The sequence below is a fragment of the Phragmites australis genome, chromosome 4, assembly GCF_958298935.1.
Source record: "Phragmites australis chromosome 4, lpPhrAust1.1, whole genome shotgun sequence".
NCBI lineage: Eukaryota > Viridiplantae > Streptophyta > Magnoliopsida > Poales > Poaceae > Phragmites > Phragmites australis.
The window spans coordinates 39340011-39364467 of record NC_084924.1 but is presented as its reverse complement, the minus strand read 5'-3'; the positions used below and the strand labels follow the sequence as shown (position 1 = coordinate 39364467).

Below are 24457 nucleotides of genomic sequence, written 5' to 3'. Positions count from 1 at the left end.
AAGCAATCGATGGAAAGAATAAATACCTTGCACAACTCAAAGAAACTTCAAAGAAAGCAAAAGCTGATTGGGAGACCATGGCTGAGGCTTTGAAGAAAGCAGAAGCTGAGCGGGATGAAAGGCCGATGCTCTGAAGAAAGCAGAAAGTGATTGGGATGCCATGGCTGCTGAGCAGGAAATTGTGGTTTCAGAGCTTCAAAAACTAAGAGAACAGACCCTCGACCGCATGAACCAGTCGGCCCCCATAAGCGCTAAGACAATGCTTGGTCTCTCCTCAAGAGCTACGACCCCGACCTCGACACATCAGTAATGATTCAATGCTTATGGAGGATAGCCGCATGAGAATGCCACCCATAGCATAGCCGCCACGTCGAGAGCATAGAGGACCTGATAATAGGGGCCGGAGTGCTTCATGAATCCATGGAGGAACCACCCCATGAGAATTCCTCAATGGCACGAGCATCCACTATGTAGGTGTGGCAACCGAGCTTAGAGGTCTACCTCCTTCGATGTCAACACTTTTGGAAGATGATTCTTCATGTGTCCTGATCTTGACTACAATTTTATGGTGTGTTTAGCTTCTTTACTTTTTCTCACAACACAAGCCTTTCATACAAACGACTGTCATAATGTCTTCGATTTTTCATCCACAACCAATGGATCGACATGGTGCAACCGCCTTACAATGAGGGGTTCATCAGAGAGGTTGAAACTAAGCGTGAGTACAAGATAAGGATGGAGGAAGCACGACAACACCAAGAAGCACATCAAGAGCGGCAACGGGTACGTCAGCTGCAAGAACAGGAACACAAGCGGTAAGCCGAGGATCTTCAAATGTGGGAGGAGCATCGTCATCTCCGAAGGGGCATTTTGAGGCAACAGGAGGCAGATCTCCAAAGGCGTGAGGAACTACTTCAGAGGCGTGAAGGTCTCCTGCATCGGTAGGAAGAAGCGGACCCCGAAGCAGCACGTTAAAGAAGGGGGGACCCCGCTCTACACAGTAGGTTCTATTATAAACTGTTCGCTTGCAACTTTTCAAATAAATACCCTTCGCATTGCGAACCCTACTACTAATATGCATCCACCCTGAATACAATATTACATGATGGGGTATAATTTATTCAATTACATAATATAGTACAAGGAAATAAAACATAAGGGTAAGGAAACACAGTGGGATACAATGCTTCTAGTCATATTAACTTCGAATGAATTGTGAAGACTCTCCTGACTCCCAGCATCCGCCATCACCATAGTGCGCTGGTGGTGGTGGTGGAGGAGGAGGAGTAAACTTCTGGTGACATGGGCAGGGGCACAAGGGATTGAGACATACGGTAGGATTGTCAATGTGGATGACTAGCTTGTCCTTCTCTGGGAGATGGGGGGGGGGGGGTTTGGAATAGCATCAATCCCACGCTGCAAGTCAAAGATACAGTCTTATAGGTGATGAATGTACTCTGGGATATTCTGTTCAACGAGAGGATCGACCCACCTTATGTAGTGACAACTCTCGACGTCGTCTGACTCCTGCAAATACAAAGAAATTAATGACTGAAATGCCCTAAAATAGGATACTAAAATTGTTACCACTGTCACCCTCCTAAGAAGACATCGGAAGAATCGATGGCCTTCAAATGCTGCCATCATACATTTGCACAACGCAGTCATATCCATAGGAGTACTTTGGCCACTCCTCTTTCGGGTGGTCATAAGTCCTCAGATGATGAGGTGTTAGAAACTCACTATTCTCCTGCAAAGGGAAGTTCTCGAGTGACTCATTGTACACACTAGGACCAAAGGAACCAGTCTAGATCATTGGTGCCCTCCCCATACCAGTAGACCCTCTGCTTCTCCCTCTCCCACCTCTAGCAGCCTTTGTTTCGTTGTGTCTACGGTTCGAAGTATGCGGACCCTTTTATAGATGCACTGCCACGAATTAATTATGCTAACACTATCATTAAAGCCTTATGTACAATGCTTATCGTACCATTTTACCCTAATCCAACGATTTAAGACATAGCCTTTTCGGACACAATATTTTTTTATGTAGACTTTTTAGACATAGGCTTTTCAGATATAGATTTTTTAGAAGTAGTCTTTTTAGACGTAACCTTTTTAGAAGTAGCATTTTCAGATGTAGCATTTTCAAGCAAAATTTACTTGGACTCAGTCCACGAACTATCACTGATTTTTTGTATAAATAGCAACCCAGGAGGCGCATTGTCCAAAAAAACCAAATCCTTTTCCTCATACCAAAATGGCCTCTGATCCTCGTCTAAAGAACTCAATGACCGCTGCTACCCCTACTAGGATCGATGTTCTGATGTGTTGGTGTGGACACCTTTGTAGGGTTAGGAAGCCAACAATTTCTTCAACACCTACGTCAAGAAGTTCTTCATATGCTCTAACTACAATTATGACCCACCAGAGGGCAGCATTCATGGTAGCTACTGCAGCTAGATACTCACATATTGTAAAACTAAATCACAACTATCCGTCGTTTATCACTTACGAAAATTTTCTTCTTTGCTAGTCTCCGCCACCACTATATGACTTCATACAGTTAATTGATATTGAGCAGAGTCAAGAAGATGTGTTCCTCCTACACACGCAGCATCGAGCAGCATGTAAACAATTCAATGAAATGGAAGCAGACGAGAGGAGGCAACCTGCAAACACTTATAGGTGGAAGAGCAGAAGAGGATAGAGGAGGAGAACCGTCTTAAAGCGAAAGCGTGTGAGGCAGATAGGGAGGGAAAGCGCGAGAGGGCATGTCAGGCTCATGAAGCTGGATTTGAGGCGGCAAGGAAGGGAAAGTACTCACGCTGTATTCATTAGAGTATCTGTAGTAATCGGCTAATTTTAATTCCTTAAGGTATGTTAGGTTTAGAATCGGTATATGTCTAGGTTAGTTTCAGAATTGTACCGTACATACTAATATCGTCGTTACTTTCTGTATATGGTTTCTTTAAATTTCCTAAGACATGTTAGGTTCGTCATTGGTACATACCTATGATGGTGTGAAAAATATACCGAACATGTCACTGTCGTTGTTAGAGTCGGTGTATAGCCTGCAGGTGCTTCGTGTAGTTTAATATTTTAATATTATAAGCGGATTTCACTGCTATTTACCATCCCATTAAATACTTTATTCTTCACAAAGAAAAAAAACAAAATACACCTTTTGGCAAGCAGGTTGCTAACAGTGTGATGCCGACAAGCCTGTGGGCTCATGTCCTCTACCGACAAAATTTCGACGTGTACTCGGGAGCCTATCGACAGAGCCTTTTGACCTCATATGCATTTAAGTTCACTGCCACGTAGGCTTATCGGCACACGGTGTACCGACAAGACCTTAGTCGGTATGTCGCGTAACGAGACATAACTATTTTTATAATTTTATGATTTTAAATAATATTTTTATAATTTTTCAATAAGATAATATTATTAAAAAAATTCACACGAACACCCCCTCTCTCACGGGCGAATCTATCGCTTTCTCGCCCCCAAATGAGATGTAATTTTCAGTCCGCATGACATACAGTACATGCGCCCTTAATTAATCAGTCAGTTTAGCGAAGAAAAAGAAAAGGTGGGGGAGGAAAGAAAAGGCTGAGAAAGTGGTGCGAGGAGCCAAAAAAACGGGGGTTGATTAGCTGTTCGTCCCCGTGTCCCGTTCCTCCTACCTCACCCACACCGCACGCGGACAAAACCGCTCTCCTCACGACCTCACCTCGTTCCCCTCCCCCCCTCGCTCGCGCACACCAGTCCAGTACACTGCTCTGCACGCCACGGAGCACAGCAGCGGCTGCCTAATCTCTCCAGCCTTTTCATCATCCCACCGCTGCTGCTGCTGCCGCTGCCGCTGCCGCATCTTCCTCCCCTCCGTCTCCGCTAGTCGGTGCCTAACCCGCGGGTTCCACCCCATTCGCCGCCGCGTCGCCACGAGCCCGTCCCAGATCGCCGACTCGCTTCCCGCGGGCGCGGCGCGGCGCAGGTACCCCCCCGTCGCGCGCCGGATCTGCCGCTGCTTTCGCTGATTTGCGTTGCGTTTCGTGCGTGGGCGCGGTGAATGACCGCGCGTTAGGCTGCCGCCCCCAAATTGGTGCGCTCAGTTCGCGCGTCGGTTGCGCGGGGCGTGGCTAGGCGCTCAGTTGCAGTGGCTTTAACTCTGGATGCATGCTCGCGTTTGGTAGTGGCGGCTGGCTAGCTAGAATTAGTAACGAATGTTGTTTCTTCTGCTGCGTGCTAGTGTCTGTTTTCCATTATTTTGGAAGTTACTGAAGGAGCCAGTAGATTGCTGGGAGCTGGGACTAAGTGGCTGAGGATTTTACTGCGGTGCCTAGCGCGTTAGCTCCCTACATTTTTTGCTGTTCGAATTGAGAAGATTTCCAGGCGTGTGGCCAGTTCAATTAGCTCCGGTTCTCCCTTTTGTCCCCATTCTTGCCCTCTTTTAGAAGCTTGTATCGCTGAAGCAATTACGCAGATGCTAAGTAGGGTATTTGCATCACAAATTGTCTTAGTTCCCATTATATGCCTGGTGATGTAATGCTTGTTCATTATTTGAGGCGTTTCTAATTGTGGCTTTATCTTTTTAATTAGATTTTTATGAGTGTTCCCGTTTTCACTTTCAGGGCTGCAAATTTATTTGCCCACTCCGGGAATGGCCACATCTTTAGTTCATCACTGATCAAAAAGATGCCCGTCGAATGCTTCATTAATGAAATCTGGAATAATCTTTGGTGATTTTATATGCTTCACCAGCTGATGATCAATGGGCTCTTTTCTGAGAAAACAGCCCTGGTACCTCTTTATTTTAATAATTGTGCACCTGGGTGCTCGTGAAGCCAAAACACTGAGTTCAGATGGTATGCAATGGCTATGGTTGCTATTCTTTTGGAACATTTTGAATTGTTTTCCTGCTCATCCAGTGTTAACATTGAATGGTCTCCTACAGGTGAAGCACTTCTTGCCTTCAAGAAGGCAGTTACAAATTCAGATGGGGTCTTTCTAAATTGGCGTGAACAAGATGCAGATCCCTGCAATTGGAAGGGTGTTAGATGTGATAGTCATCGCAATCGAGTGATTTATCTGTAAGAAATTAAGAACCACCCATTGAGTTAACTCAGTTTGTTGTGACTTGCTTATTTTCTGATCGAGCTATTTACTGTTTTGCATCAGTAATTTGGCATTCTTTATAGTGTACCATTTTTTTGCTAATATAAGAGAATCAAATGTTGGTATTTTGAATTATTATCATAAATATCTGACTACTCTTTCATTTAGGATTCTTGCATATCACAAGTTAGTTGGGCCCATACCACCAGAAATTGGAAGGTTAAATCAGTTGCAAACTTTGTAAGTCTGTTCGTAAAGATGGCTTTTCTTGTTGATATTTTCCTCATACATCACTTGGTAGTATATCTAAATTTGTTTTTTCCCATAGATCACTACAGGGGAACAGTTTGTACGGTTCACTCCCTCCTGAACTTGGAAATTGTACCAAGTTGCAACAATTGTAAGTTTTCCAGTGATTACCAGAATTGTCTTTTTCAGGGCATCAATGTTAGATGATGTTACCAAATAATCTATGAATGATACTCAGTCATTTTCAGTTCAACTGCGTGCTTCTTTTATGTGCCCCAGACTTCTACTTTGTAGTAACAGCTTCTGTTCTTGTGTCGTGAGATCACTTGCAGGTATCTACAAGGAAATTATTTAAGTGGATACATCCCTTCAGAATTTGGCGATCTGGTCGAACTTGAAGCCTTGTAAGTTTGGCATTTTAAAATTTAAATTCCTTTTTAATTAATTTTCAATATATTAATGTCAATTTTATATGGCTCATTCCATACCAGATACATGTCTCCAATTAGATTAATTCAAGCTACATTAGACGTTTACCATTTTACTGTCATAAGCGACAAAAGCTAAAAGTCCAATGCAGAAAAACAAAGTACTGTATTGTAGATTGATTCACTTGCCATGATTAAGTAATTTAGAGATTAATTCTTGTTTCTTGATTTTTTTCCCTTCAGGGACTTATCTAGTAATACATTGAGTGGATCCATCCCACGTTCTCTCGATAAGCTGTCCAAACTTACATCATTGTAAGTGTTTTTTTTATGTGGATACTTTTTTCTAATGGTTATAACAGGCTTATAGCTACAAAAAAAGAAAATGTTAATTTTGCAACCTGTGCAGCAATGTGTCCATGAACTTCCTGACAGGAGCAATACCATCTGCTGGTTCACTTGTCAATTTCAATGAGACATCGTGAGTTATCTTTCCCTTTGTTATTCTTATTCACATCATTCTAGTTTACAATCACATCATTCTAGTTTACAATCACATCTACTCTGTATGTTATATCTAGTCAAGACAGATATATTGTTTCATACGCTGCTCTTATACCTTTCAATTCTCCAGTTTGTAGTCATGCTACTTCCCATTTCTTAGATCCCAACTGAATTCACATTTGACAATGCAGCTTCATTGGGAACCTTGGTTTATGCGGGAAGCAGATTAACGCGGTGTGCAAAGATGCACCTCAATCATCATCAAGTGGCCCTCAGTCTCCTTCCCCAGGTACTAGACACTCGAAGATAAACACAGTATAGTTACCTTTTGTTCTAAGCTTCTAGTACTCCCTCTGTTCTTTTTATCTGTTGTCCTAGTATCTGTGCCCTCCAACTTTCTAAATTTTCACCGTTTATGTTTAAAGCGTGAAGATTGGTTGTCACAAATGTTTTACTATACTTTTCTTAGAATTACTTTTATAAAAGTATAGTATTGTTAGTATGCATTAAAATAAAGCTACAAAAAGTAGTGGCCAAAGAAAGTCTCAAAGATCATAATAAGCCAATAATTTCAAATAAAAATTGAAAGGGGTGAATAGATTTTCTTTTATAGTTGTTGGCAAGATCGCATTGTGTCTTTATTTTATGTATCAGTGGCGGGTGTTTTTATGTGCCGGTTGGATACAGGCATGTGGTAGTCTTGCATTTTGTAAGTTGATCTCTTTGATTCTTTCTTTCCAGTTCACCAGATGGACCTGCAAGCTATGACTTCTAGTCATATTGTACTATGAAACCATGTGCCTAACTGTGGTCTAATATTCCACTGTGTAGTTTAGTACTGTGAAGTGTTAAACTCTGATACAGTGATGCCTCTTGTCATCTCTTGTAGCTGTGGATCAGACTAAATATTGTGAATGGCCTGAGCTTGCATGCTATCAAACAATGAAGTAGATGAGCCTTGCAGAGAAAATTGAAATGATGACGATGAAACAAACACAACAATAGGGAAGGGTTTTGGTGAACCTGAATGTTAACTCCTTAAGCACAACCTCAGAAGGAGTACAAATTGTTGTCACTCTCTTACAAACCCTTCCAAACCTTTTGGACCCTTGGATCCTTACTCTACACAAGGATATGGTGCTGAAGAGTAAAGAATAACCTGACCTCTAAGCCTCTCATGTGCCCCTTTGCTTCTACCTTGATCTGGATGATCATGTATTGCTTGTTTCCTTGGGTTGGGAGTTGGGATCTCTTTGCCACACCTTTGCTTTATATAGTGCTCCAGTTATCCTCCAGTTAGTACTTTAAGAATTCTTTTAGCCCCACCTTATCCAAATCCTAAAAGGATTAAATTCCAATTATGATTACCCTTTCCGAATCCTAAAAGAATTAAATTCCAATTAGTATAAGAGGCACCTTTCTTGCTGTTGGAACTTGGGCTCAGTAAGTTTATTCCATGCAAGGCCTTCCATTAGTGCCCATTCAAGATTTAAAGTACTGTATCCTGACCATTTTGCATCGATGGAGTCCCCTTCTAAAATACTCCTGCAATATCCTACAGCAATTTGTTTACAAATTTATTGCCTTTTTTACTCCAAATTTCTGACATTTCTTATGTATTTTGGTATTGTCTTACAACAGATGAAATGTTTAATAGAAGGAATGGAAAGAATTCTACCAGGCTTGTTATAAGTGCAGTAGCCACAGTGGGAGCTCTCTTATTGGTGGCTTTAATGTGTTTCTGGGGTTGCTTTCTTTACAAAATTTTTGGAAAGAAAGATATTCGTGGCTTCAGGGTGGAACTATGCGGAGGTAACTATTTCATGAAATATGTTGTGCGAGTAATGATCATTCTTCGGAGGAAATTGTCTTGTGACATCGCTTGTTTTTTCAGGCTCGTCCATTGTGATGTTCCATGGGGACCTCCCGTACTCCTCAAAAGATATCCTCAAGAAATTAGAGACTATGGATGAGGAAAATATCATCGGATCAGGGGGCTTTGGAACTGTTTACAAACTTGCAATGGATGATGGCAACGTCTTTGCATTGAAAAGAATAGTGAAAACTAATGATGGTCTTGATCGGTTCTTTGATAGTGAACTTGAGATATTGGGAAGTGTGAAGCATCGTTATTTGGTCAATCTTCGTGGCTACTGCAACTCTCCTTCATCAAAACTGTTGATATATGACTATCTACCAGGTGGTAACCTGGATGAAGTGTTACATGGTAAGTGCCGGGTTTTTCTTTTCCAACTGAGCTCTCCTTGATTTCATCTGTATGGCACTCTTCCGAGTATTCATATTTGATTGCTTTTAAGTGGAACTAATGTATATTGTGATCATTCCTGTTGCCTCAATGACAAGTTAAGCATGTCTTTGTTCAAAACCAACAATAGCTTAGGCTTTCAAATGAGCTAGTTGGCGCATGGAAGGCAACACAATTTCAAAACCCTGAAATCCTGAGTTCAAGATTGAAAGAATTGGATTTAGCAACCAAGATCTTTATTTGTAAACAAAACCATAACACGTGCTGTGATGAGGATCCTAGGAATAGATCTGGGTTATAGGCTTATAGCTAGCATTAAGTTCATATCGTAGGCTTGTTGAGCCTATATGTGAGAGGGGCTGAGGATGAATGGCATCTTTGGTCACTCTATGCTGAGATGATCAAACTGAACCCCCCCCCCCCCACCCCCCAAAAAAGTGGAACTTAGTTATTTTTAAAGAAGGCAAATGGCATCAAGCAAGTTGAGGAAATTAGAGGCGCACAAGAGGATTAGAGGCTAGGTTATTCTTTAGCACTAGATTATAGTATAGTGCAACAACCTTAGGGTCCGAAAGGTTCAAGAGGTTTGTGAGATTGTACTCTTTTGAGGTTGTACTTAAAGCATATGTGGTCGGCTTCATGAAATATTTCCATCTTGTCATGGTTGCTCCATCTGTTGTTGTTTTGGTTCTCTTATGTTATCCATATATTTCGTTCTGAAGTGCCGTGCAAAACAGCAACAGTTTTTTATGTTTACTCCTAACAGTGTATCTGTCCATCAATCTTGGCAGAAAAATCGGAACAATTGGATTGGGATGCACGTATTAACGTAATACTGGGAGCTGCAAAAGGCTTGGCTTACTTGCATCACGATTGTTCACCTCGAATAATACATCGTGATATTAAATCGAGCAACATCTTACTTGATGGCAATCTTGAGGCCCGTGTATCAGACTTTGGACTTGCAAAACTATTAGAGGATGAAGAGTCACATATTACTACAATTGTTGCAGGAACATTTGGTTATCTTGCACCAGGTATGTGGAAGTTGTTAATTCCACCAATGAGATAAATGTGCAACTTCTGTTTACTCTTAGTTTCCCCTTAATGCTCTGAGCTAAAGTGGACAAAATCCAAAATCCACAGAGTATATGCAAAGTGGCAGAGCCACCGAAAAGACTGATGTCTATAGTTTTGGGGTTTTGGTACTTGAAATACTGAGCGGAAAGCGACCTACTGATGCATCATTCATTGAGAAGGGATTGAACATTGTTGGATGGGTATGACTGTCCTTTCATTTCTTTTTATGCACAACTCTCAGACTGGCTACATACTTACCGTCGTACGGTCAATTGATTTAGTACATTCCTGACAATATTATCTTGTTTTTTGGCAGTTAAATTTCCTGGCTGGTGAGCACAGGGAGCAGGAAATTGTCGATCCGAATTGTGAAGGCGTGCAGACTGAGACCTTAGATGCTCTGCTTTCTCTTGCCAAACAGTGCATAAGCTCTTTGCCGGAGGAGCGGCCAACAATGCATAGGGTGGTACAGATGCTGGAGTCGGATGTAATTACACCATGCCCTAGCGATTTCTACGATTCAGAGTGAGCTACCGCTTCTTCTCCTGGGGACCTGGACACACCACACCGCCGCTAAAGTTCCCCGTGGAGGCGCATTCCTTTATTCTTTGCAGCAGATTGTGTAAATCCATTGCCGCGGTGTTCGGCTCCAATCGGCTAGTTCAACGGGGTGACATTTTTTTGCGTCCGTATACCTATGTATGTATCCGCACTACGCTACAAGTTAATTAATAAGAGAACTTACCAGGAGATTGCTGTACTTGTATTTAACCGTCAATCACACATAACTAAGATGTATAGTGGCCACGGTTCTATGATCTCTATTGGAACCATATGTTTTATACTTAAAGTGTGACAGTAGAGATCTGAATTTGTAAGGGAAAAGAACCTGATTACCTGACTACTTAACGTATCTCTTTGTTGGAGACGAAAATAGTAATCGGCAAAGAGCCAAAGACTAAAAACTAAAGTCGAACTAGGCATTCACTTGCCAAAAGAGAACTGCAGATTCGAATCGGTTGCAAAAAAGAAATGAAAAAAAGACCGGGCAGAATAGAGTAGAGACAGAGATTGCAATGGAATAGTAACGGCTAACACACATAGAAACCCATTGAAACTTGGTTTAGTACAAACACGGACACTGATCAACACAACACATCAGGCTTCCGACTGGCACGTAACACACCCAAGTCCCAACAGGCAACAGCCACAACTCAGTATGCAGTAATCAAACTACACAGACGCTCGCATTTTGGACTCAGGATGTGGAGAACACTACAGATTCCAGAGAACACAAGCGAGAACGGTTTGTTTCAGGAGCAGACGCAGCTGGGCACTCTAGCCGGAGATCTGGATGGACTTCACGTCGGGCTTCTTGACCTCCTCCTTGGGCACGGTGACGATCAGCACGCCGTTCTCCATGGATGTCTTGATCTGCTCCGTCTTGGCGTTCTCCGGCAGCCGGAACCTGCGCAGGAACTTGCCGCTGCTGCGCTCCATCCGGTGCCACTTGTCGGTCTTCTCCTCCTGCTCCTTGTTGCGCTCGCCGCAGATCTGGAGGATGTTGCCGTCCTCCACTTCCACCTTGACCTCCTCCTTCTTCAGCCCCGGCACGTCCGCCTTGAACACGTGCGCCTCGGGGGTCTCCTTCCAGTCGATGCGTGCGCCGGCGAAGGCCGCGGTCTCAGAGTCAGAGGAGGTGCGTGGGAAGAGGCTGCCGCTGTTGCTGCCGGAGCCGAAGGGGAAGCCTTGGAAGGGATCCAAGAGGTCGAGGGAGAAGGGGTCGAACACGTTGCCGCGGCGAATCAGCGACATTTTTGCTTGGTCGGTGTCTGCTTGGAGCGCGAGTGGTGTGGGAGGTTGGAATTGAGATTGCAGAGATTTCTGCTTCGGCTATTCAGACGAGTTGTCTTTGTTCGCTGTTTCGTCGAGGTTTGACGCGGGGTTGGGTCCTTTTATAGCCGTGATGGGAAGTTGGCCTTGACGGGCTGGAAGTCGGCCTCTGAAGAGTTCTTGTTTACCATAAAAGCTACTCGATCTCACAGTGGACAGAATTCAGAACATTCCTGTGGGCTCGATCTACCCTATTGTAGTTGGTAGAATAATCTGGAGCCTTCGAGTAGTGTTGAGCTAATGGGTCAAACGATCCAGAGGCCCAGTTCAGTTTCCATTTCTAGCCCAGTTGTCAAATCTATACGTTCTCGTACAAGCTAGAAGTCTCCAGAAGCCCACTAACGCCCGAGCCTATCGTTTGTAGGGTCCCTATAAATTGTCGCCGCCCCGGCACGACAGAGCTCGGCAAGGAAGACCAAGCTAAGATAAAAAAAGCCTCTTTCATCGCGCAAACGTTTGCGCCCAAACACCACCCTTATTGACAATCAACTCGAGTCACCGATTTAACCGTCCATGTCGCTGATTAGTCGCAGCAACATCTTCGACCCTTTCTCCCTCGACCTCTGGGACCCCTTCCAGGGATTCGCCTTCGGCTCTGGCAGCAGCAGCGGCAGCCTCGTCCCCTCGTTTCCGAGTACCTACTCTGAGACCGTGGCCTTCACCGGCGCACGCATCGACTGGAAGGAGACCCCCGAGGCGCACGTGTTCAAGGCGGACGTGCCGGGGCTGAAGAAGGAGGAGGTCAAGGTGGAAGTGGAGGACGGCAACATCCTCCAGATCAGCGGCGAGCGCAACAAGGAGCAGGAGGAGAAGACCGACAAGTGGCACCGGGTGGAGCGCAGCAGCGGCAAGTTCCTGCGCAGGTTTCGGCTGCCGGAGAACGCCAAGACGGAGCATATCAAGGCGTCCATGGAGAACGGCGTGCTGATCGTCACCGTGCCGAAGGAGGAGGCCATGAAGCCCGACATCAAGCCAGTTCAGATCAGCGGTTAGGGAGGAAGAAGTCCGCGTGAGCCAATTGAAAGGATTTGACAATTGAGAAGGAACCTTCATTGCTTAATATTGATAAACATTCATATCGTTGGAGAAACTATCCAATTATCAACAGCAGATCCTTCACATTACACAACAGTGAACAAGAATAGTCTTGTTTGTTGTATTCTAAGTAGGTGCTGATTCAACCTCACATCCACTGTTGAAATTCATGATGTGATTCGACTTGAAGATGAAAGTCAATGTGGGTTTCCTTATTTTTTCTTTCTTTCAAATCATCCCACAAGAAATTAACTAATCTGAGTCACTCTGATACTTGCTATTTCCAATTTTTTAGAAACTATTTCTTGTAACAAAAAGGAAGAATAGATATAACATAGATAGATTATAATGTCTAGGTTGAGTCGATAAGCAAAATAGACATACTTTGTGTGAAATAGTTTTCTGTAGATATACATATGCTCTTCCACTTGAGCTAAACTCACAGGTCACCAACCATGTAGCCAGATATCAATGGCAGCGAAAAGTGGTTGCAGAACAACCAATGAAGATACCATCGGCAGAAATAATAGTCTGATTAGCGCGCCACGCCACGTCTGTTTTTTATTTTTCTGTATGGAGCAGGACAAAAGAAGACAAAAAAAATTAGGTTCATAAATTTTGTATATTTTAATATTTATTTATGAAATTATTAATGTTAAACACATTTAATTAATTATAGAGAAAACAATAGTACTTTTATGCATGCATATAGTTTTAACATGTAGGTGAAAGTAATACTAACCTAAAAAAATTTGTTTTATATTTTTTTTGAGTTTTAGATATTTTTCTTTGCATTTTAGATTTTTTTTTTCAACTGATTTATTAATATAACTAATATTCATTTCGACATTTTCTAGAATTTTTTGAAAAAATTACATATATATGTATTTGTATATGTATATACATACATATATACTCACATGAGAGCTTGAGAATTCTTCCACGGTTAGTAGATAGTATTGATATGTACATGGGCTCAAGCTAGCCCAGGAATTGAAGATACCATCGGCAGTAATAATATGTACATGGGCTCAAGCCAGCCCAGGAATCCTACATTCCCAAAAAACGCAGCGATAATTTATAGATTGTTTTTTTTTTTTACAGAAGGATGACAAGGAGGTTTTAACTGGTGACTATGTGTATCTAATCACTGGGAAGGACATGACCTACAATCTATTGTTCATAGTTGATTGATTAGAATGCTAATCCACAAAGAGGTAGAAGCACAAATCCAAGAATCCTTGACGAGTAATGCTAGAGTTGCATATGCCTTCCTAACTTCGCCTCAGTTGCTGTGGGTTAGCTCTTGAATCCAGCTTTCTCAATCTCATAGTGCGCACAATAGCAGCTTGCTTCTGGTGATGGTAGTAGCTCTTCCTTCTGCTGCACAGATAAAAGAAAGTTTAAGCTTGAGATCCTTTGTAGTACACCATGCTAATAAATGGTTGAGAGTATCATTGTTGTGATCCAACCGTTCATTTGAGTAGGTATTATTGTAATTATCTTGGTACCCTTAAGATAATTACATCATTAGCTGACCATTCAGATCACTGCCACCCATCATCTACCGGCCGACGGAGTGTAGAAACCATAATAAATGAAATGAACAGAACAAGTGAAAACTTATCTGAAAAATAAACTAACATTTTGACCTTCCCTAGTTAAACCTATAATTTACAAATTTGTTATAGTTTTTTATTTTTAATCATATTCTTATGATACCCATAATACTCCTTAATAATACCTATGATACTGGTGAGCGATAGAGTATCATTAGAGCAATCTAAACCACCGGATAAAGGAAATGAACGGTATACACTTATTTAGGTATATTGTAAAAGTCTTCTTAAGCTTTCATACAAAAGTAGGCGTATGAAAGTGCAAGCTTCTAATCTTCCATCTTAGCAGGAATCAATTTAAGGCATCATGCCAAAGAGTTGCAAGATTGCACTAATAAAGGGGCAAAATCTAAGGGTTTTGCACTTTTGCTTGTTGATCCATCTTCTACAAATAACTTATACAGTACCTACTACAAAATATAAAGCATAATTTCCCAAACAGGCAAAAAGCATTATTTTCGCAGGTACTTTACACTAACTGATTGCACTATGTTTTACCTATCCCTGTATATAGTATAGAATATGAAAAGAGAGAAAGAAATATAAAAGACCTGATGAAAATAAGGCCTGCTGTGAGAACCATTCCTCCAATTGCCCATGAAACTCTTTCACCGACATGCACTTCTATTGCCCATCTCAGAAAATCTTGAAGATCCCAAGAGGCCACACCACTTAATGTTGGACGGTCTTTAGAATCCAAACTTGCTTTCCCACCATAGCATAAAGTGTCATCAACTCCACCCGAGCTGGTCTCAGAAATTTGCATAGAGAAACCAGCAAGATGGCATAACTCTGTGTCGTTAGAGACCCATTTATGTGCTTTGCCACAAAGGATGTCACCTAAACCACAAGGAGACAAGGCCTGACAGGCTGACACAGAAGTAAGGAGCATATTTCATAACCAAACCGTGAAATCCTATCCAACAAAAAAGATCATGAGATGTTAAAGCTACAAATCTCATACCCACTCAGGATTTTGCAAGCACAATAAAAAGGAATTTTCGCAGGACCAATAGCTATTCAGAATGTACAGATTGACACAGGCTACAACATGATTGCTCAGTATATGATCTGACTATGAAAATATCAAGCTTCATCTAGCAACAGCACTTGTGTGATAGTACATGATTGAGGTACCAGTACCTACTACCTAGATTGTTTCAATTAACTTAAGCAGAGGGCCTTTACCTGTGTTTTCATATCGACAGAGAAGGATGCCTCTGGACAAGCTTTGAAGACCATATCGCAGAATGATGCACATACAACAGGAGGTCCAGGCCTGACACCCACGCGTGGATCACATATTGAGTCCTCAAGCAATTCCCACAAATTAAGGCATTCTTGACTGCCTTCACCAATTAAGGCGAGGTTTCTGACTGAGACCAGGGCAGGAAATGTCTGCGTCATGTCGCAACATGTATTCTGATGGAATGTCCTACACGGTGCTAGATCTCTATGCACTTTCGGTGCTCTTCCAGGAATCTTGCCTTCAGATGAGAAGGCACGGAAACGTCCACAAGGTGAAACACATACACCTTTTGGTTGTCCTGTGGAGCAAGAAATTACATAACAAAAAGTCTGTGATATAAATCAGTGGCTCAGCCTTCACCGGCTGCAATCGCGGGCGGCGCGGCTCGGGCTCGGGCTCGGCCGGCGTTCATGGCTGGCGCCCCCTCCGAACAGGGCGGCACGGAGGAGGACATGGAGACGTCAGTGACCAGCGCAACCCCTTCAATCTGCCACCGCAATGGCCGCCAGCGACAGCTCTACAACCCAGCGGCCGTCGATGGAATGCCAGGAGGGATCAGGCCCCATCACGATCCACTCCCTCGGTGAGGACCTCCTGCTCGCCATCTTCCTACGCCCCCCCCCCCCCCCCCCGCACTCACCGAGCAGCACAGAGGAGGACGCTAGATGGCAGATGCAGCGGAGGCGGTGGCGGGCGTTAGTGCGTGGGCGAGCGTCCAAATCAGCCTAAGAACCGTCAACGGGTTTCCAAATTACCGTAACATGCAGGGAAGAAAAATGAAAACAGAGGTTGGGGGAGAATTTTTAAATGTGGATCGTGTATCTATAGATTGTCTAATTCTATTATAACTCGTATATTTTATAGAGATATAGGTACAGATATGACGATGATAATTCTATTATAACTCATATATTTTATGTCTTCTTAAAAAAGATGCCTTTATTTTCGTAAACGTGTGCGTCCTATGCTTAGAATATCATCGAATCTGATAAAACTTCTGTCGCTTACTCCATTGAACAGAAATGAGTTTAAAAAAGAGTTAGTGCACCAAACGATGATATATCGACCGATACAAAAATCTGGTGACAGGAAGCTGAGTTATTCACAGCAGCACAAAGAGACTAAGACACGCAATTTCAGACCACCTGACGATTACACACATTGGAAGTACACAATAACACACTGGTTACAATATCACAAAGACACTCATCACTCAGCCAAACCAAATGTTATATCGTCAGAAACGACCCAGGGGAACTCCGTGTACTTCAGTTCAATCCATCTCGAATGATAGGCACGAACATGTCTAGCCGGAGATCTGGATGGACTTCACCTCGGGCTTCTTGGCCTCCTCCTTGGGCACGGTGACCGTGAGCACGCCGTTCTCCATGGAAGCTCTGATCTGCTCTGCCTTGGCGTTCTCAGGCAGCCGGAACCTGCGCAAGAACTTACCACTGCTGCGCTCCACCCAGTGCCACTTGTCGGTCTTCTCCTCCTGCTCCTTGTTGCGCTCGCCGCTGATATGGAGGATGTTGCCATCCTCCACTTCCACCTTGACCTCCTCCTTCTTCAGCCCCGGCACATCCGCCTTGAACACGTGCGCCTCGGAGGTCTCCTTCCAGTCGATGCGTGCGCCGGCGAAGGCCACGGTCTCAGAGTAGGTACTCGGAAACGAGGGGAAGAGGCTACCGCTGCTGCTGCCAGAGCCGAAAGGGAATCCCTGGAAGGGGTCCCAGAAGTCGAGGGAGAAAGGGTCGAAGACGTTGCCGCGACTAATCAGCGACATGGACGGTTAAATCGGTGACTCGAGTTGACTATCAAATATCAATAAGGGTGGTGTTTGGGCGCGAACGTTTGTGCGACGCAAGAGGCTTTTATTTTTATCGTAGCTTGGTCTTCCTTGCCGAGCTCTGTCGTGTCGGGGCGGCGACAATTTATAGGGATCCTACGAACGATAGGCTCGGGCGTTAGTGGGCTTCTGGAGACTTCTAGCTTGTACGAGAACGTATAGATTTGACAACTGGGCTAGAAATGGAAACTGAACTAGGCCTCTGGATCGTTTGACCCATAGCTCAACACTACTCGAAGGCTCCAGATTATTCTACCAACTACAATAGGGTAGATCGAGCCCACAGGAATGTTCTGAATTCTGTCCAGTGTGAGATCGAGTAGCTTTTAGGGCAAACAAGAACTCTTCAGAGGCCAACTTCCAGCCCGTGAAGGCCAACTTCCCATCACGGCTATAAAAGGACCCAACCCCGCGTCAACCCTCGACAAAACAGCGAACAAAGACACCTCGTCTGAATAGCCGAAGCAGAAGTCTCTGCAATCTCAATTCCAATCTCCCACGCCACTCGCGCTCCAAGCAGACACCGACCAAGCAAAAATGTCGCTGATTCACCGCGGCAACGTGTTCGACCCCTTCTCCCTCGACCTCTTGGATCCCTTCCAAGGCTTCCCCTTCGGCTCTGGCAGTAGCAGCGGCAGCCTCTTCCCACGCACCTCCTCTGACTCTGAGACCGCGGCCTTCGCCGGCGCACGCATCGACTGGAAGGAGACCCCCGAGGCCCACGTGTTCAAGGCGGACGTGCCGGGGCTGAAGAAGGAGGAGGTCAAGGTGGAAGTGGAGGACGGCAACATCCTCCAGATCAGCGGCGAGCGCAACAAGGAGCAGGAGGAGAAGACCGACAAGTGGCACCGGATGGAGCGCAGCAGCGGCAAGTTCCTGCGCAGGTTCCGGCTGCCGGAGAACGCCAAGACGGAGCAGATCAAGGCGTCCATGGAGAACGGCGTGCTGATCGTCACCGTGCCCAAGGAGGAGATCCAGAAGCCCGACGTGAAGTCCATCCAGATCTCCGGCTAGAGTGCCCAGCTGCGTCTGCTCCTGAAACAAACCGTTCTCGCTTGTGTTCTCTGGAATCTGTAGTGTTCTCCGCATCCCGAGTCCAAAATGCGAGCGTCTGTGTAGTTTGATTACTGCATACTGAGTTGTGGCTGTTGCCTGTTGGGTGTGTTACGTGCCAGTCGGAAGCCTGATGTGTTGTGTTGATCAGTGTCTGTGTTTATACTAAACCAAGTTTCGATGGGTTTCTATGTGTGTTAGCGGTTACTATTCCATTGCAATCTTTGTCTCTACTCTGTTCTGCCCGGCCTTTTTTCATTTCTTTTCTGCAACCGTATGATTCGAATCTGCAGTTTTCTTTTGGCAAGTGAATGCCTAGTTCGAATTTAGTTTTTAGTCTTTGGCTCTTTGCCGATTACTATTTTCGTCTCCAACAAAGAGATACATTAGGGGCTTGTTTGGATGCCAGGGAGCAAAAACAACAAGGAATTAAACCCCGAAGGGGATTTTGCTTGTGCCAATGACACCCCTCCTCCCAGCAAGGGATAAAAACCCCGCTTGGAAAAAGTTCTTGGTCGTTGTTTGGGAGGCACATGGATAAAAATCCTGGCCAATCAAAAAAATTCAAAAGAATCAGAAAAAAAAACAAAGATTTTCATGACACATGGGTCCCTTCCACGCTTTCTGAGCTGCATTCCATCAAAAGGAAATGCGCTATAAGCACAAATATAGTATCTCGCAAGTCAATTATGCTAGATAGGGTCACTAAAATCAAACAAGATGAAACAAGCAATCAGAAAATGAAACAAGCAATCACAAATGAGCAAGTCAATTATGCTAGATAGGGTCACCAAAATCACAAGATGACAAGGTTCAGACTGATGGAACAAGCAATCCATATCCCTAACTTAACCTTCACATTAGAACAAAGTCCCCTCTCATCAGAGTGCTACACTGACAAGGTTCTCTTCTCACAATACTAGTATCCAGATACAAAACAGAATGATGAAGCAATGGTGGTATCCGCAGATTTTCCATAGGTGTCATTATGATCCTTCCTCGCATTACAAAAATCTTCTATAGGTGTGACAGGAAGAAGCTTAACCCTGGGCAGTAGATTGATAAGTCATTAGAAAATACAGCAAAATAAGATATGATCTAACTAATATTGCTTGTCATGCCCGGTTTTGATTGTATTGGTCCCACATCTGTATAGCAATTTGATCTCGAAGAATAGTCCCATCATCAATTTGTAAGCTCACTGACTCCACATCATTTCGATAGTTGTCATCTCCCTCTGGCAGATCAACATAATCAATTTGTGGGATATAAGTAGGTTGGTGATCCAACCAATCCTCATCTCCATTTAGGCCTCTAATTATGTTATGAAATACCGCTGCTGCAGCTGGAATCTTTATCTGAGATTCTATGGGATGATGTGTACCCACTTTCAGAATTTGAAACCGCTTCTTTAGAACCCCAATAGCCCTCTCAATATGGTTTCTGAGAATTGCATGGCGGTGGTTGAATAGCTCCTTGTGATCTGCATATTCCCTTCTTCGGGATGAGCGCCGCCTTCTAAACTCATTGAGGTGGTACCGAACTCCACGATAAGACGCGAGGAATGATGGTGTGTTTGCATACCCACCATCTACAAGATAGAATTTGCCCTCTGGCACGTGAAACCCCTTGGTAATAGCTGACCTAAGGACTCCAGCATCTGATGCAGACCCTTCCCACCCGCATGAGATAAATGTGAAGTTTAAATTGAAGTCGCACGCTACCATCACATTCTGCGATAGTGTGCCTTTCCTATTCCTATACGGGGGGCTTTATCTTCTGCAATAGTGATTGGGACATGCGTGCTGTCGATGGCACCAATGCAATTCTGCATAAACAATACAAACTTAAGACAAAGAAAAGGTTGGGGAAATTGATGGATCTAATGTATATGGCTCACCTTAAAGAATGGATAAAATCGAGGGTCCGATGCAATCTTGGGGTGAGTTTGGTTGGAACTAGGAAGCTTCAGGAATTTGTGGGTAGAGTAGGAATTATATCAAAAAACGCCTTTATGTGCCTGTGGATTGTTTCACCACCATGTTGAAATGCCTTTTGCATCCTTTCATTGCTAGCATTGTGCGAGATCATGAACATAAACATTCCCAATTGCTCCTCAACTCTAACAGCGTGTGTGTCACGAAGTAGACCCTCCCGCCTAAGATAATTTGATGTAGCCTTAAATATCTCCCGCTCCATGCGGAACTCTGACCCTACACCAACTCTCATGCCCCTCAAGAATTTCTTTCATCTTTTTAGCACCAGTATATTGTGAATTATGTACTGGCCTTTTTTCATCATTTAGACCTTGAAGTATGGAACAATCACAAAAAACAGTTCATCATCCTCTTCTTCCATCTGCATGAATTTCCCAATTCTCTCCTTCCTATATTCCATAATCTCATTCCTAGAGCCCATTATCTAACAGATAGGATAAGACTTAGATATATTATCAATGATTTGTTGGTTCAGATAAAACTTAGATAATAAAATGATATTTACATGAAACTGCGTGTAAAATGACATGAAACTGCATGTAAAATGACATGAAACTGCGTGTAAAGACCAGCGAACCTAGCATATAATCTTGAAAAGTAGCTTTTTTTATAGAAGAACTGGAGTGCTACTTGCTTCATAGTCGACAGTGAGGTAAGAAAATGCTGGCATAACCATACCGCAACCTAAAATAGGCCAAGCATCCTAGAAGCCAGAGCTTTGTGCAAAGGAGACCAGAAATTTAACGGTGCCGTCAACAATTCAGCACAAGCAACCAAAGGAATAAGAACAATGCATATGTAATTATCTGCAGAGTAAGGCCAATTCTACAGCATGTAAATCTGAAATATCACTTCACTTGCAATCTACAACAGCTTTAAGTTTATATATCAATCAGGGAAGTAATGAATGACAATGACATCCGGTTGTAAAAAAAAACGGTTAGATTTGATATATACTACTCTCCACATATATGAGTAGTATATGGCACTCTAACTGTGAATTAACTGTGAATTGGACTAATAATGAAGATCATAACTGTGAATTGGACTAATAATGAAGATCATAACTGTGAATTGGACTAATAATGAAGATCATAACTGTGAATTGGACTAATAATCATCCTGTTTTTCAAATGACCATATTTTTCAAACTTTGAAATTGGGTCAAATTAGTGGTAAATACCTCCATAATGGGACTAAGATTATTCTCCAAAATATTTTGTCACCAACCCCAACCAGCTTCACTGCAAGCTACATCCAGGCTACAATATTATATGCTAAGTTCGCTGCAGACATGCCTATGAAGAACTCCAGACACTGCAGGAGATTATCTCAAAAAAATGCTACGCCTAGGGAAAAAGAAGACCACGAACAAACAAAATCTTGGGGTGGTGGATGGATTCGGAGGAATCGAAATGGAAACGAGAGAACCAGTGCAAAGGGGCGCTCACCTTGGCTCTCACCCGCGAGGTCGATGTGGAGGCGAGGTCGGCGTGGGGAGGCACAGGCGTGGGGAGGTCCGGTGCAGAGGAGACCTTGGGGGCAGTCCGGTTCATCGCCGGCGTGGGGATGCACGGGCGTGGGAGGTCCGGCGGAGTGGAGATCTTGGGGACCGTCCGGTTCGCCGCCGGTGTGGGGAGGTGAGGGGCGTTTGCGGCGGAGGGGGGGGGGACTCAGGTGCGCTGGCAGTGGAGGACACGGTCACTGTCGCCCGAAACCCTAGCACCTGGTGGTTGTCGAGTCAAGTGAGCAGAGGGGCGACAGGGAGAGGAAGTCACGAGTCGGGAGATGTATTTTTCTCCCCCCGTGGATCGACGTGGATTGGGCTGGAATGGCCCGTGGAAATTTCGGCCTGCTCGACATCCAAAAGGCCTCCAAGGTTTGACAGGGGACTAAAATCACGGGCCGAATTGCCCCCAGGGATTGGACCGGGATCCCGACGGGGTTTGGGGCACCCAAAGGAGCCCTAGGTAGTTCTGAGTGTCCCAGCGTACCACTGATGGATCGAGACCTGGAGTCCATTGTGTTTGTCTGTGCATTTCTTAAACATATGTGATATGTGTCACTATGATGAAATTTCAGAAGGTCAGAGCTAGCAGCTAGGCATTTAGGAAACGAGCACCACAAATTAGACCATGACGGTGCCACTGGCAGTGACTGAAGAGGAAAGAAAGAAACGGAAATAAAACTACCCCCTGTGCAGATAAAAAAAATAGTACGGGAGTCACCACCTACAAAAAGAGCACCAAGTGTGTTTGATTAGGTTGGCGAATTTTCCTTTGATTTTCATGATGAAGAGGGAGGGAGCTATTGAGAAACTAAGTTAAAATATGCTTTAGTTTATATATGATTAATGATTGATAAAGTTGTCGATTTGGTTTATTTGTTCAGATAATCTGTAGAATTGAAGTTAACTAGGATTTGCAGAGTGTCCGTATATTTTTTGGAGAGTCCGAATATTTTTGCGGGGAATCTGCACTCGAACAGTGTTTTTAGTAAGGATGAATAGTGTTTTTAGCTCTGAACTTCTTCTATGTATTGGAACTTTTTGGAAGTACTTTGAATTGATTTGAGGTTTCAATTGAACATTTTGATTATGGATTAACTGGAGTTCGAGTTGGAGATATATATTCGCTTATCTCATAGTATGCAGATGATGGATGTAACTTGTTGGTTGACGGCGGAATGATTGGAGCTAAGTGGGGAGCTTAGTGCTGGACGATCGAGGAGGCTGGACAGAGTCAAGGATGATCCTAATAGTACATATGGAGATCGAGTAAGGCATGGGATGAAGGATGACGAAGGCGGCGTGTTGATGAAGTCAAGCGAAGGGAATGCCGATGCAAGTGACAAGGCGACCTGAGGGATCGAGAGCGGAAGAGACTTGCCGGTAGTCAAGATTGCAAGATGGAGTACACGTGTCGATATCGGAGCACTTGCTTGAGGCAAAGCAAATGGCAGCTAGTCATGCTTTGAAAAACGTGCTAGGGGTTCACGATTTAGCCATAAAATCGTGGGACGACTGGAGGGTCATGTGACATCATCGCGAAGCTTGCGTCGAGGTGAAGCTGAGTTATGAAGAAGCTATAGTAGTTTGATTGATGGAGCGAAAAATGGATCAAAATACCCCAGTGGTAGGTAGGAGTGCATTGCCGGTGAGGGGTATTTTGGGAACAAGGAAACTTAAGGATCAATGCACATCCCTAGGTCTATAAATAGAGGGGTAGGATTGTAGAGAGAGGTAGAGTCAACCATTTGAGTGTCTAGAGATAGGTTTTGGAGGAGAAGAGATGGTAGGCTTAGCCTTTGTAATAAGTTAGAGCTTTTGTAAGAAAAATCTTTATAATCTGCCGAAAATGGGGTTGACATCTGTACTTAATAAAGATGTTTTTCTTTCATATGCTCGTGCTCATCTCCTTCTAGTTTCCTGCTTTTGGTTCCCTTGCTTTTATTGCTAGTTTTTCCTTTTTCAAGTTGATTTTCATTTTTGTCTTTGAGCAACGATCATTTCATCTTGTGCAGTTGTTCTTCTTGTTGCTAGATACATAAATCTCACATACTCATATATATGAGAGGGTCTTGAGTTCCCTTGCATCTAGATCATCAAACTGGGGAGCATCTTCACCTGGTGACCATATTTGATCTTTTGTGATTCTTCTCAAGATCCGAGATTTGTGTGGGGTTGAGTCATGAATTGATTTTCTGAGACACATTGTGCTCTATTCTAACTATGAGACTCACTTCTTGTTGGATCTTCAAGTTTGGTTTTTAATTTTTCGTTTATTGTTCTGCAAAATCCGGAACCTCCGCATTCTCCGGACTCTCCGGACAATTCTCCGGAATCTCCAGAACTTCTTTGTTGGGTGAAGTTTTTCATTGCATGTTTGTGTTGCGCTTTGTTGTGATTCTCTTTTAGAGGTGCCTTAGGTGATCAAATAGGATAAGGCTATCTATTTCTCAAAAAAATTATTGAGGTGCCTATTCACCCCCTCTAGTCACCATTCTCGATCCTACAGCCATATCCACGGCGTGGCGAGCCTCAATCTGTTAAGAAAAGGTAGTGCTCTGGTCCGACGGTGAACTAGATCACAACCAAAATGGAAGGAGCGCAAGAAGC

The 24457-nt window shown here is 43.7% G+C and overlaps 7 protein-coding genes across 7 annotated transcripts; 3 read left to right on the top strand and 4 right to left on the bottom strand.

Moving 5' to 3' along the window:
• Positions 1-3652: 3652 nt before the first annotated feature.
• LOC133916448 (LRR receptor-like serine/threonine-protein kinase FEI 1) lies at positions 3653-10395 on the top strand. Its single transcript, XM_062360123.1, has 14 exons — positions 3653-3997; positions 4635-4868; positions 4958-5093; positions 5287-5358; positions 5447-5518; positions 5700-5771; positions 6039-6110; positions 6205-6276; positions 6491-6588; positions 7941-8111; positions 8194-8526; positions 9357-9602; positions 9712-9845; positions 9962-10395. The coding sequence occupies exons 2-14, from the start codon at positions 4775-4777 to the stop codon at positions 10172-10174; spliced, it is 1785 nt and encodes a 594-aa protein (XP_062216107.1). The 5' UTR covers positions 3653-3997; positions 4635-4774; the 3' UTR covers positions 10175-10395.
• Positions 10396-10716: 321 nt separating this feature from the next.
• LOC133916450 (17.4 kDa class I heat shock protein-like) lies at positions 10717-11603 on the bottom strand. The gene has a single exon (XM_062360125.1). It carries the CDS (start codon positions 11458-11460, stop codon positions 10984-10986), a length of 477 nt encoding a protein of 158 aa, XP_062216109.1. The 5' UTR covers positions 11461-11603; the 3' UTR covers positions 10717-10983.
• Positions 11604-11953: 350 nt separating this feature from the next.
• Positions 11954-12829, top strand: LOC133916449 (17.9 kDa class I heat shock protein-like). Its single transcript, XM_062360124.1, has one exon. The coding sequence runs from the start codon at positions 12052-12054 to the stop codon at positions 12529-12531; it is 480 nt and encodes a 159-aa protein (XP_062216108.1). The 5' UTR covers positions 11954-12051; the 3' UTR covers positions 12532-12829.
• Positions 12830-13646: 817 nt separating this feature from the next.
• LOC133914781 (folate-binding protein 1-like) lies at positions 13647-15895 on the bottom strand. The gene is made up of 4 exons (XM_062357801.1): positions 15802-15895; positions 15381-15739; positions 14744-15054; positions 13647-13956 (listed from the first exon to the last, which is right to left on the bottom strand). Exons 1-4 carry the CDS (start codon positions 15893-15895, stop codon positions 13848-13850), a joined length of 873 nt encoding a protein of 290 aa, XP_062213785.1. The 3' UTR covers positions 13647-13847.
• A 573-nt stretch (positions 15896-16468) lies between these two features.
• LOC133916447 (17.9 kDa class I heat shock protein-like) lies at positions 16469-17360 on the bottom strand. Its single transcript, XM_062360122.1, has one exon. The coding sequence runs from the start codon at positions 17225-17227 to the stop codon at positions 16748-16750; it is 480 nt and encodes a 159-aa protein (XP_062216106.1). The 5' UTR covers positions 17228-17360; the 3' UTR covers positions 16469-16747.
• Positions 17361-17652: 292 nt separating this feature from the next.
• Positions 17653-18576, top strand: LOC133916446 (17.9 kDa class I heat shock protein-like). The gene has a single exon (XM_062360121.1). It carries the CDS (start codon positions 17828-17830, stop codon positions 18302-18304), a length of 477 nt encoding a protein of 158 aa, XP_062216105.1. The 5' UTR covers positions 17653-17827; the 3' UTR covers positions 18305-18576.
• An 882-nt stretch (positions 18577-19458) lies between these two features.
• LOC133914780 (uncharacterized) lies at positions 19459-20572 on the bottom strand. The gene is made up of 4 exons (XM_062357800.1): positions 20396-20572; positions 20244-20309; positions 20108-20171; positions 19459-20015 (listed from the first exon to the last, which is right to left on the bottom strand). Exons 1-4 carry the CDS (start codon positions 20570-20572, stop codon positions 19459-19461), a joined length of 864 nt encoding a protein of 287 aa, XP_062213784.1.
• Between the last annotated feature and the right edge of the window lie 3885 nt (positions 20573-24457).